The 13,532-nt window shown below is 40.6% G+C and overlaps 1 protein-coding gene across 1 annotated transcript; it reads right to left on the bottom strand.

The window, feature by feature from the left end:
• Window positions 1–4,932: 4,932 nt before the first annotated feature.
• Window positions 4,933–9,727, bottom strand: LOC117819149 (cytochrome P450 1A1). Its single transcript, XM_034692391.1, has 7 exons — window positions 9,458–9,727; window positions 8,779–9,387; window positions 7,917–8,040; window positions 7,724–7,813; window positions 5,742–5,865; window positions 5,567–5,653; window positions 4,933–5,425 (listed from the first exon to the last, which is right to left on the bottom strand). Exons 1-7 carry the CDS (start codon window positions 9,725–9,727, stop codon window positions 5,143–5,145), a joined length of 1,587 nt encoding a protein of 528 aa, XP_034548282.1. The 3' UTR covers window positions 4,933–5,142.
• Window positions 9,728–13,532: the final 3,805 nt, after the last annotated feature.

Below are 13,532 nucleotides of genomic sequence, written 5' to 3'. Positions count from 1 at the left end.
CATAATGTATTTGATAAAATGCCACCACTGCTGGCATCACTTCTGGCAAACTCACTGTTGCGTTCATGGGATTGCGTGCAGATTGTTAATGGAGCCAGCTTCCCTGGCTCTATAGAATGAGGCCCCCACATACAGGGCCCTGCGTGTAACTGTAGAGGCAAAATGGAAGTCAGTTGGTCATTCATTTTGCATTCCTTTTGTTTGTGAAAGAAGACAGCGAGTTTGTTGCCCATTAGAGCTTGAGAGGTTAAGTCTCCAGGGCCCTGACCTTTTCCCATATTATCACAGGGTCAAATCCAAACACTGGAAATGGACACTCCAATACATGCAAAGGCCCCATCCTATTTGTGTTGTTCTTTGTTTTTCATAAAGACCCTGGCTTTACTAAAATTAGAGCTCTATGATAAGAATGAAAGGCAGTCATGAGAAGGGGGGAATACTTAAAGATTGTACAAATTTGTAAGGGAAACCCGCAGATTTTTGTATTAACAGCTATTACTACATCATGTTTATATGGTACCCATCGCAAAGTTGACTCAGATTGAATAACAATTTGCTGTAGAGTAAAGGAGAGATTACTTTGTTATTCATTTAAAGTCTGCGAGCAGAGGCTTCAAACAGAAATGGCTTGAGCCAGGGTGGCATGCATGTCAGTGCTGATGGTGGATAACAGTTTCTATAAATACACCATCCTTTGTCTGCATTTGGGCCAAATCTTAATTGTTCAGCATTTTTAATCTATACTGCGGGCTACACTGCATTAGAGCCCTGATTCCTGGCATTGCATGCTTTATTTTATTGGCTGCTTAGACCAGAGGCCACTCAGCGCATGTTCACTGTTATTTGTTATTCTTTAATGTCCGCTATAGTTTGTGCCATACTGTGGGCCCTGTGAATTAGAACAAAGTGAAACACAAAGACTCAGAGAGCACATGGAGAGGAGCTGAGGTCTCACCCTCTGAGTGTATTTTGTTAATTAATCTACACAAACCAGTCTACCACTGTTCATGATTTGTATACATGACCACACACAGGCTGACTGACAATTATTCCTTTGATGCAGCTAATGGCAAAGGATCTAAGGGCTTGTCCTCAGATAGTTTTGGAAGTAATCTTGGAATATCTGGCTGGAACAGTAAAGTAAAAGATTTAGAAATTACATGTTTTGTTTTTAATTCAAAATGATGCTAATGCTACAAAATATTGAGTATATCTTTTTATTTTCAAGAGTCAAGATCATACATTTACCACATAATATTTTCAAATGTTGATATATAATCAGCCATTTCTAACATCCTAACACGATCACAATGACAATATTAGTACACCAATATTTATCAGTATCAGAGAGTATAATGTATGTCTGTTCAATGTTAAGCTTTACTAGTAAGCTTGTTAGCATGCAAACATTTGCTAACTGAGTAATAACTATATTTTAGTTTTTCAGAGAGCACTGGAGTTAGCCTCTAAACGTAATGTGCTGTCTCACAATCGACTACTGAAATAACATGAGCACTTTTCACATTGAGATCCCACCCCCCCACTGTAATGAGGCGTCACCATCATCATGCCTTTTTACTTACACGCTGAACCTTACAACAAGGTACCAGTCTATAATTTGTACTATTATCATGGCGTTTCGTACAAAACACACAAATTTCCAAGCACAAAAAGTCCGACATGTAAACATGCCTCTGCTACTACCCCCAATGTCAGCTCAGTAGTAGAACATTTTCGTTTTACCATTATGCCTTCTTACATGTTGTATTGCGAACTAATCGTAACAGAGTTGTTCCAGTCATGTCTTAAGTGACAGAGAAACATGTCAAAATGGCTAACTTTAGAGCATAGGGCATATTGTTTTACACTCCATACTTTTCACAGTATTCACGTGGCAGCTATTTTGTTTTAATGTCAAGCACATCGTCAAATACTCAAATGCTGCAGCTATTTGTAGTACTGTGTTTCACTTTGCAACTTACCATATGCATAAACGTTTGAAATGTCATTGTTTCAAAGACTTTTGACTTATCAGTGACTGAAGAGACATTTTAAAGTGAAACCCCAAGGCAGATCATGCTGTATTTTTAAGATTTTAGACAGCAGCTAACATTCGTGATAAACCACAACTGTTCCTGCAGCTGAACCTACAGTCCTCCTCTGTTCCACTTTGAAAACGTAAGAGCTAAAGCCAGGAATTAACAGTGCCACCTACGTATGCCTGCTGATTGTATTAAGTTATGATGTGCTGCAGGCTGGGGTTCTGGGCATCACAGAGTTGAACACTTTTTGTCCATTTTCCCACTTGCTGATCGCCTACATCCGTGATTTTGTATGACTCATTCTCTACTCTAGTTATCATCTCTTTCTCCCTTTTTTGAGGCTTTGGACCAGATCTTGGGGAACTGGCCCTCAACCAGGCATCAGCCTTGCCTGGCTGCCACCACCCAGTGATGTCCTGGTGCTTTAGCTAGCTAATAGTCAGGTCAACAGCCTGTAGAGTGTAGAGCCTCCACTTGTACCCAGTCCACTGCATTTGGCATGACTGGGTCAACTCATTCTCAGCCTGTTTTGGCTTTAATTATAAGCTTTCAAGTCCATCCTCAGTACTGCACTCTTTGTGCAAGTGACTGTTTGCAGGCTTGTGTTGACATAGTCCATATAGTTTACCGTGACTGATTCCTGCTGGCTGGGATCTAGCTCCCTGGACCATATGTCATCTACCGATCAATATAATCTTGAATTCTGTTGTAAACAGGACTGCCTTCAATGAGAACCCATCCCTATGCCATTTTTGAGCTGCTTTTAGCCATTTGGGGCTTCTGGAGTGCAGCAGCAGACAGAGGTGTTTGTGCAATAGGTAGAAGCCAAGTTTTGAGGATGTGGAAGAAAAAATGTTAAAAGTGGTCACCTTAAGTGGGTCAGATCAATGGGCATCTGCAAGGTCTGACCAAACTACATGATGGTAAGACTTAATGCATTTGGCTCTCTGGTTTTACTTCCATGTTATACTTGAGTGTTTAATATGGCCAAGACCTGTCCATTGAGAATATTGTTGTTATTGTTGCTGCCACTGAGTTATTGTTTGATGTAGCTCTCCAGCATCTATGCAGTTGTCACATAATTTAAGTGGTCCCAGAAGAAGTTTGAGTGTGTTCTCTTTTCTATCTCATACTTCTGAATCTACTCTGCTCCTTAGGTTTGCAAATGTGGATCTCGTTTGGTCCAAGAGAGCCTTCACACTCCCCTTCTCCAGCTCACCTGCTTCCCTTCTATACAGGGTTGGTCTTCTTTCAGGGGGTCTCTGTAAATCTCCCCTTCCCTTCTTTGTTCACAGCGTTGTAGAGAGACTTGAGTTTGGTGGCTCAGCTCCATGTCAGCAACTTCTAGAAAAATGGATGCATACTTTGCTCAAAGGATCTCCTAAAGTATGTGTTAAAGGCTTTTGGCCACCTTTCTTTGGCATAGAGGATTGATTTCTCCTTTGGTGATCCTTCTCTTGTGGGTTTACTGCTCAACTGTGTTGCTCCTTGTCTCAACTGCGGATGCAGTGCAAGCATGCAACTGGTTACACCCCCCGCACTCAGCTCTCCCTTGATGGATTCATAGGTTGTTGCAGCTTGGTTCACCTTCCAGTCTGCCTTTAAGGTGGACTAATTGACTGTTTTCTCTGTATGGTGCCTGTTACTGATTTAAGAGGTGCGTGTTGTGAGGGCAGCATCCATGAGCATGTAGCAAAAGTAACTAGCCAGTCCATCCATAGTGCAGGCTATACTGCCATCAGTCAGTCTTCTCTGGCAGCCCATCAGTCTTTCCTGGATACCAACTGCTCCCTTCACAGTAGCCCCTTGTGTCCCAGATCAACTTAGAAAACAGTAGTGCAACATTATAACAATATCTGAGCTACTGATCAATAGCTTGACATCAGAGAGGAAACTGCCACCATGTGAATATAATGAATTCTTCGGCATCCCAGGTGTAAGTAAAATACTATGGTCGGAGGGTTGCAAGATTGAAACCCTGGAACACACTTAACTTTTCATTTTTTTGGTTGTAACAACTCACTTTCCAACAATATAATCTTTCCAATAGGAATTCACAGTTTACTTGGGTAGATGGAAGTTTAAGAGATAACACTGTCAGGATAATGACTTGAAAACTTTCTCTTTTGGGAGGTTCCCATTAGTATTTCTGCTTAGCTCATTTTTGTTCATATGCATGCTTTACATTTAGCTTATACAATTAGAAATGCCCATTTTCACACATTCTCTGTCCTCTTTACCACCCTCAAAGATGTCTGAGACTGTATCTAATCAAAGTGTGTGGGAGGTTGCAGAAATGATGGGCAAAGAGGATGTTCAGAAAGGGACTTATATGTCTTAATATATATTTTGCGTCAGTCCTTAGAAACCCACTGGGGCAGACTTTGAAGATGAGAGCAGATGTGTTAGCTAAACAGTGTTTGCCTTACAGCTATGATAAAAAGAAGAGCAGGAGCTAGGGAATGGGGATAAGGACAGGAAGAAAACATGAGGGGGGAGAGAAGATGAAAGGACTTACTGATGAGGAGGGGATAGAAGGAAAGTTGATGCAAAGAGACGCAAGCCGACAAGAGTAAGGATGAACCCTGCATGAACATAGTGTGAGGCCTGAAGCACTGATCTAAAACAGCTTTTCTCACCCTCCCTCAGTGTTTAACTGTAACTAATAACTCTAGATAAAGGCTTTTAATTAATTAGTGGCTGTTTTAAAGCTAGTTCATTTTTAATGTGATGGGACAGGAAGACAGAGGGATGATACCCTTTAAAGTGCAGAACTTTGAATGACCCTTGATTGTCATTAATACTGTCCAATACAAAGTTTCATACAATACAAGTTAGTTTATATTTTCACTATATTTAGCTAATTTCAAGATATTGTAAAAACATTTACATATAAGGTATTTTTCCCTTTTGTTGTCTGGTAGCAAAAACTCCCATAATAGAAACTCCAGTCTCTAAATAACAATTTGAGGTAATGTATCTCTGTCGCAGTATTATGACTTAGCCAACTATGATGACCAGTAATAATAACATTTATAGTTGTAGAATTTGTAAACTCCCATTACTTCCAAACAAAGTATGATTTTGATTTTTGGACAAGCTAAACTCTGGAGGAGATGATAATCCTGTATGGACGTGGTTTCATAGTCAGACCAAAATCAGTGCTAAGATCCAGCTCCTGCCCAGGAACGTTTTCAATCCGAAGCCCCTGGAGCAGCGTGGTCAGGAAGACAAACATCTCCAAGCGTGCAAATCCATCACCAAGACAGCGTCTCTTCCCCATGCCAAATATGAGAACTTTCTCTGTCAGCTCCTTGTTGAGGAGTCCTGAAGAACCCAAGAAGCGTTCAGGCCGAAATGGGTCAGGATCACCCCAAAGATCACTGTTAAGAGTGAAAAATGTTGAGATAGATATGTCAGTTTAGTAGAAAACACATCCCTACAAACTAAAAAAATGATAATGAAACAGAGAGGCAGAAGTCTATAAAGATTGTAGCAAATGAGGACTGTAAATGACAACTCACGGGTCATGATTGACTTGAAACTGGTTGATGAACACACATGTATCTTTAGGAATAAAATACCCATTCAGTGTGATGTTTCTAGTAGTACTGAAAAAGAAAAAAAACAGAGTTAGTTTGAATGACAATGCACACAACTTTCAAATACAATGTACTGAAAACTAAACAGCTGTCTTACCAGTGAGGAATGGTAAAAGGGACGTATGAAGCATGACGAAACACTTCATAAATGAATGCCTCTGTGAAAGGCATCTTGGCTTTGTCTGAAAACAAGGGGAGTCTAGCTGTGCCGATGTTTTCATCTACCAGAAGAGAGAAACACCATTGAAAAAAACATATAACTGGAGAGCTGATTTCACATTATAAAGACATTTTGCATTCTGCACTTGGCTTAAATTAAGGTGCTCTTCTACCCCCTGTTTTGACCCTATTTCAATTCCCTCACTTGGCCCCACCTCTTATTTGCGCTTAGGTTAGCAAGTCTATGGTACTGTTTACATAGACTTCCAAACTGATCTCCACCCAGGTGTTTTCTGATGAATCCAAATACAGTCTGGGTAAAGATGTGGGGAGAGAAGCCAATATATTTGACAATAAACATACAAAAAGTGTGCCTTTGTATATCTGCGTCCAGGCCAGATACAAAGGATTAATAATGTGGTTTTAGAGGTATGTGCCATGAAGGACCTGAGCGTCGGATTGACCTCTGACCACATTTTCAATCATGACAGTCTGCCAGGACCAAAATAAAATGTGAATTTAGAAATTTGTAGAGGCCTCTTATTTCTTCTTCTTCTTCTTCTTCTTCTTTTACCAGGAGGAAATATAAAATGGCTAACAAGAGCAGCAGTAAATTAGGGCTCCTTTTTAAAATAAATTAACCTGATAATATTAATTTAACTACAAGGTTGGTTAGCCTTTTCAAACCTACAGTCACTGATCTCTGATGCAAGGCCGACAGGACCCTTCAATTTGTGTGTGGGATGATATCCAATTACTCTTGTGCCATTAAATATTTCTGCTGTATCTGTATCATAGTTAGTTTTTGTTCTAGACTTTGAACAACTTCAAAAGAGTCCAGTTCAGAAAATGAAGCTGCACCTCAGTTCACTGGAGGTTAAAGAAGCTGTTTATAATACTATATGAACGCGCACTTCACAAATGATCACAATGACAAAAGTTGCAGTTCAAAGAGTGCTGCTCTGACTCATTCATTAACAAGGTTTCCAGTAAAGTAAATAACAGTTTTTTATTTAATTATCCGTCTTAATTAAAGATTACTTGAAGTGATGCATAACTGAAGAATGTTGCACTGCGTGTGATCGATGCTTTGCGTGTTTCGGCCTTTGTGTCAGTCTGGAACAACTCTCTAACCTTTCCTTCTTTCTCTGGCTGTTTGTGCCTGGCGCTCTCGTTCTGAATCACCCTGTCTCCTCGTAGTGTCCCTCTCTCTCTCTCACCCTCCCTCTCTCTTGTCCCCTCTCTCTCTTTCTCTGTGTGAAAATGCAACGTGCCTTGGAACAGACAGTTCTGTCGACCCACTTCAAAAGTGGCTCTGGCGTCAGCACATTGGACTGATCTTTTGTGAGTTTCTCCAGTGGCTGTCTGTTCTTCAAGGGCATCGGGTTGGCTATTGTTGGGTTTTTATTATGTTGATTCTGCTTGAAAACTTTGATACTTCCTAATAGACATTGCATGGGTTCTTCTGCGTAATACTGAATTTGAAACACTGAGATGAATTGCAACTGTTTTGGTTCCTAAAAACATTTTTCATCTTTTTGCTGTCTTGGTGCTTATTTTATCAGAAATTAGCTCAGTTTGGTTTTGATCTGTATCTTAATTGTACTCATCATACTGAGAGCTACTCTATATGAAGCAAAGCCTTCTTCTGTACATTTCTCTGAAACAATAAGTTGCCACCGTCCACAGACTTTGTTCATCAGTGATGTGTTATGATTTATGAGCAACCTATTATTTCTGGACACATTTATGAGACCGGACACTAATTAGCCCTCACTCTCTGGAATAGCAAACCTGGCATTTAATTTTTCATCTAGTGTTTCCTATAACGGTAAATATTTATAGCGGTGCACAAGTAAAAATAGAAAGGAGAAACATATCATGTTTTTTTAGAAGTTATAATAAAACACAAAACACTACCTATCTCCAGGTGTATTCTGTCCTGGATGTTGGGGAATTTGATCAGGTACAACAGGCTCCACTGTAAACCGGCAATGATGGTGTCAAATCCTTTACAAAATCCAAAACAACACAAAATAGGGAAATTATCTTCATCATTATGATCCATTTAATCCTGTTACCAGCAATATTATACATTTATTTACAGTCCAACCTGCTCCAAAGATGTCTATGACCGTGTGAATGATCTGAGAGTTGGAAAGTAAAGAGGTCTCCTTATTTTCTTCTCTGTCCTCACAAAGTGAAATCAGAGCATCTGTGATGTCCCGGATACAGTTCTGCAAACACACAAACATGACAGTGTATCTAAAAATGATTGTGCTGTTGCCCTTCTTAAACTAATTGCATTATAATTGTCCAAACACCAAGTCGTCTTTAACTACTGCATTAGATTTTTGCAGGAATAGAAGTACATATTTATAAAAGCAATAATTAAAAAAGAGACAGTAATCAGTTTTAGTTGGACACGTGTCTTCCAGTGGGATGCTAATTCGTAATTAGAGTGCGTGCAAACATTTTAGCCACTCTGCACAAGAACAAAGGTCCCTCCCAGGGAACTTGTTTGTTATTTTTTTGGCTACAGTTGAACTCACAGCTACTTCTGTATGAGTCCAATTCAATATTCAATTGTAGATGGCAAATTAGTGAGACAGATCTAGGGAAAACAACACCAACAGACATGCCATCCACCACATACGGCTGTGAGGAACATTAAAAAATATTAAGTTTGTATTATGAGGTCAGTGTCTGATAGAAATCAAACCTCTGATTATGATATATTCTGATACCATTTGACACATGTTATGGTGACATGGTATTTTGACATATATTTTTTGCATTGCGTGTAGTTAAAATCGCAAAATTGACCATTATTGTCAAAAATCAAAACACAATAAAAATGGGTCACATTCCAAAATCATTAATTTCTCAAATCACTCAAAACAAACTATTTTCTGTCAGTGAGTATTTCTACATTTCCTTAGGTACTTATGCAGACCCTCTGTGGAGCTCCTTACTTTATCAAAGGTGTTGATGTGTTCTTCGATGCTTTGCTCCATGAATCCGTTCATCTTGCGGATATGCTGGATCATCTTCCTAAGAGATGGACTCGGAAAGTAGCGAAAAACAGGGAAAAAATCTGCCAGGTTCCCTGCAGCAAAGATCCTCAGGACCTCGTTGTTTATGTGAACAATAGTGAGGAACTCCTTGTCGTTGTAGTTGTACCTTTTTCCGAAGCAGAGAGCACAGACAACATTTGCCACCGAAGTTACAAGGGCCTTCACTGGATCGACACCCACTGTATCCCCATTTGCAGCAGCCTGTTTCTGAATCACCTCCACCATCTCTGCAGCCTCAGCACAGACCTGCTCCTCCAGCAAGCAGGTGGCACCTGATCCTCTGGGCTCAGCTTGGGAGAAAGACCTGAGAGCATTCTTGCACAGCTTTTTATGGAGCATCCATGCCGGTCCATACTTCTCACTGAAGGTCATACTGGTCCCATTAGCCACAGCAGAGAAGGTGAACAGGTCAGGTCTTCCTGCAAAAGCTTCTCCCTGCCGAACCAATGCCTGTCTGATGGTGGAGTATCCACTCAAGACAACCACAGTCAGGGACCCCAGACGCATCTAGAGTGACAGAATGAAGAAATAATTAACTTGCCCCAAAAAAAACATTGACAAATTTTTCTGCATTTACCTGAAAAACATCACCGAACTGGAGCCTCAGACGGGTCAGAGAAAGGTGAATCTGGTCCCCCATCTGGAGAAGATTGCCAACAAGTGGCCAGGGCCTTGGGCCAGGAGGAGGGGGATATTTTTTTAGGTCCAAGTGGGAGTAATGGTGGTGGCTTTTTCGGCCCCTGAGGGCCATCAGAAGGATAGTGACAAGACATAGCGCAACAGTAACACCAGACACAGAGGCACAAGAGTTCTCCTTGATGTGCTGGGTCCCAAACGTTAGTCTCATCTTGCCAAGTAGAGTGCAAACACTGAAAGAGAGAGAGGATTCTATAAAAAAGAAATGTCACCATTTAATTTCACTAAGTCAGATGGTTGTGGCTGGTGCTCACAATTAAGGATTTTTAACAAAAATTAAGTGAAGGACTACTAGAGGCACTAGCAGGAAAAAAGACTCACCATGAAGTGTGATCTGTAAATCTGATCAAAAAGGAGACTCGGTGCCAGATAACAGAGAGCAGAGCAGGGGTCCAAGCACCAAGCAGGGAGAAGTTTGAGGTCTGATCTGCAGGAACTTGTTAGAGTAGCTGTCCATTGGGACGTCCCATTCAGCAGCAGCCGGGCCCCCTGCAGAGGGAGCTGCTGCCCGCTCACAATAGAGAGACACAAATGGCGACAAAGTTGGCTCAGAGTGAAGGAAGGGTATGTGCTGGCCACGCAGTGACCGCATCGGCCCATTTGACCGCAGACCAGAACCATTCACGTCATGGGCCCCCTCCCCTCTGTTCTCTCTCTGTCTCTAACAAAGTGCGAGGCTGTTTATCGTTACAGCACAGAAGTCAAAAGACTATTTTCGGGGGTTTTATGTTTTTAAACGTTTCAAAATATATAAGGGTAAAAATTCGATTAAAAAAAAACATTGCATATGAGCAGCCTAAAAAGGAACCCCCATCAACCAGTGAACATGTTTTCTGTATAAATATAAAGGACTTTTATTTTATTCCAATATAACGTGATGTTTTTTGTGATTTTTTAGAACTACATTTAGGATCACAGTGGACCCTTCACTACTAATTATTGTAGTATATATTAATAAGGCACAAGGGGGCGCTCTCTGTCTGCTGAGACTGTCTTCATGTCCCCCCCTCAGTTGGGACCAGAGAAGTTTTTGGTTTGGCCTGAGGTTTCAGGTGCTTTCAGGCTGAAATGCATAATCATCAAAAGCACAACACTTATGAATGCATACTGTAAAAAATACGTGTGAGCGATAGGATGTCGAAGTTTTTGTTACCACACCAGTGCAAACATCTGAGAAACAAACAAAAAAACCCTGAAAGATTTATTTTCAGAAAAGTATATGGATTTTTTCAGTCTTAAGAGATTTGCTGACCTACCTGCGATCTATAACCTTCACCTTATGACTTATTAGATTACTGAAGGCTTTTGTTCTCCTCTTTTTTGAAGTTGTTTTTTTCTACACAGTTTTCTCCACCTTCTAACTTGTGCTTTCATCCCTCATTTACCTCCTTTAATCTCTGCCTCAATTACATTCCCCTCCCCAGTTCTCCCACTATCTCTCAGTCTCCGTCTTTCTTTCTCTCTCACCCAACCGTCAATTTAGCTCAAGCTCAACAGTGGGACACCCGGTGTTGTCAGGCCCAGCGACAGCTCCTTTGACCCGGTGCTCCACGTCCTCTCCAGGCCAAGGCGGTCCGATCTCGCCATTAGGTCTGGTAGACGGAGACACACTGACTGCGAAGCAAGACTAGATGTTGACATGTATAGAGGGAAAATGTAATGCTTGTGTTCAAACAGTAAAGCAAGACTACATGAGGTTATAGACCTGACACCCACACATAGCCTTCAATACTGAAAACAATTGAGCATGCAGCAATGCTCAACACTCCTTAACCAAACAACTACTCCTAAAATCACAGCTTACGAGCCTCTGAAGCAGCCAGTGCTTAACAATAAAAGACATCTGGCTGAGACTTCCTTTTCCATCCTGTCATGGCTTACAATTTAAAATCCCAACTTGAGATGTGAGAATACGGCTCTAGTTCAGAGACGTCTACTAGGAGCGACTTATTGGTAAACATCGTGCAGACATCTGTTTATAGAGAGCAAGAAAAAGCTATGTTGTCATCATATGCCTTTGGGCCCTTGGACTGCATTACGGTCTATCATTTGCCCCATTTTGTTCTCCACATGGACACTTTTTCTGTAACATGCCAATTCCTATTGAAGCTAGCTTGACGATTACAACTATGTTATGGGGCGACTAATTTCTTTGTTGTTTAAACCAAAACTTGGGTTCTGACTAACACGTCTTGGGTAGGACAACAGTCAAAATTGGGCAAAATCGATGTAACACAGCTAAGTACCGGAAGATAGAGTCTGCTGGTAAACAGTGTTGGTTTGCCAAGTGTGGCTAATGATAGTATGAGCACTACTAGCCTTCAGTTGTCCCTGCATGTGTACGCCCACATGCTTGTGCTGGTTCTGGATTATTTCAAGTTCGAGTGGTTGGATGTAAATTTAATCAGACAAAGCCTGCATTCAACTTTCTCTCTATCCTCCATCAAACTAATGCCAGATCGCAACACAGTGAGCTGTTTACATCCGAGCAGTGGAGCATCTCATCGTTATGGCAGAGGCCATTACCTGGATCTACAGCCCCAACTAGTGGCAGTTTGGACCTGCACTAATAAAAATATCAATGATTTATTTAACTGACTGTTAATTCTGGTACCAACTAACAAGGGATACAACATTTAATAGTTCAGTTGACGAAATGCACATAATCCTAATTAGGACCACAAACAAGAATGAACACCATGAATAGTGTCACCTGCCAACAGATTATTATCTATATGCAGATATCTGTTTAAAGAGAATACACTGCAAAACATTTTGCACTAATATGACTATGCAAAGGTACACTGTCAGACATTGTGTCTGCTAAGCTGTAATACTGTGCCACATGTGCTGCAGACAGTGTGGAGACCACTGTAAATTAGGGAGACACAGATGGCTCTACTGGACATTTTTTGTGAAGAACAGATTTCTGAATTACCCATGAGTTTTATCCTGCATTGTATGTTTTTTGGGGAAAAGTAGGAAAATAATTGATATCAAAACAACTTTCGTGTAAACAGATATGTTGTGACAGGCTCATATCTGCCAACAGTATTGGTCGTGCCCCAGACATAATCCTAAAACTTCACTGAGGCCCACAGTTAAGTATAATTTACATAAAATATTTCCTTGACACGCCAATAAGTACAAAACTATCCCCAAACCCATTTCTTTTACCACACGCTTCAAGTAAATTGTATGACAAAACAGAGTTATTCACATTAGCATGGGAGGGTAGTTAACACTGTTTGCATCACTCCATTATTTAATGAGGGTTAATGACAGAGGTTGTGTTTTCCCCGGGGACAATTCTCTAAGCGGTGTGTGTATTTCCAGACAGCCAAGATTAAAATAGGCGCACCAGACACAGTTATGTGATCACATTGTTCCTGGGAGACAGTGAAGCAGCAGGAGGCCAATTTATCAAAGCAAACATCCTCCCAATAATGTTTGTTGCCTTGTAGCTTGGCCTGTCCTCTACATGTGTAGTATGTGGACAGTAAGTGCTGCAATTGAGAAAAAGGAGCAGGCCATCACTTAAAAGACTGAAAAGTGCCAAATCACTGCAGCTTACAAAGTCTCATTTTAATATGTATTTACTGGATTTTGTTTGTTTATTTTTTGGATAGGCCTGGGTCATTTTGTCTTTGTGTGTTTGCTTACTGTTTCTCTGGGAACAAAAGTTCTAAACAACAAAATGTACTGTTATTTGACTTCAGGGGGACTTTGTTTAATATAAAAAGTAATGAAAAGAAACATGCATCATGCATCAAGGCTACTACATTTGAACATACATTTTATTGCTAAAAGGTTACATGGCATACAGGGAATTACAGGGCAACAAGCAGTGAATACATAATAAATCACTAGCAAGGATCGGGAGGCTAACAATACAGGAGAGGATTAGGGCCACTGAAAAAAAAAATTGTATGTATATTTTTTTAATGTTTTTGTTG

Source organism: Notolabrus celidotus, chromosome 9 (assembly GCF_009762535.1).
Source record: "Notolabrus celidotus isolate fNotCel1 chromosome 9, fNotCel1.pri, whole genome shotgun sequence".
NCBI classification, from domain to species: domain Eukaryota; kingdom Metazoa; phylum Chordata; class Actinopteri; order Labriformes; family Labridae; genus Notolabrus; species Notolabrus celidotus.
Note: the sequence above shows the minus strand (reverse complement) of the source record. Positions and strands in the feature narration are given on the sequence as shown.

What these genes read in the sequence shown, in the direction of transcription:
- LOC117819149 (XM_034692391.1), bottom strand. Translation starts at nt 9,727, where the DNA reads ATGAGACTAACGTTTGGGACCCAGCACATCAAGGAGAACTCTTGTGCC. An exon ending in AGTTCGGTGATGTTTTTCAG is followed by an intron (nt 9,388 to 9,457) that starts GTAAATGCAGAA and finishes CTGTCACTCTAG; the next exon opens with ATGCGTCTGGGGTCCCTGAC. An exon ending in TTTCAAGTCAATCATGACCC is followed by an intron (nt 5,426 to 5,566) that starts GTGAGTTGTCAT and finishes CACTCTTAACAG; the next exon opens with TGATCTTTGGGGTGATCCTG.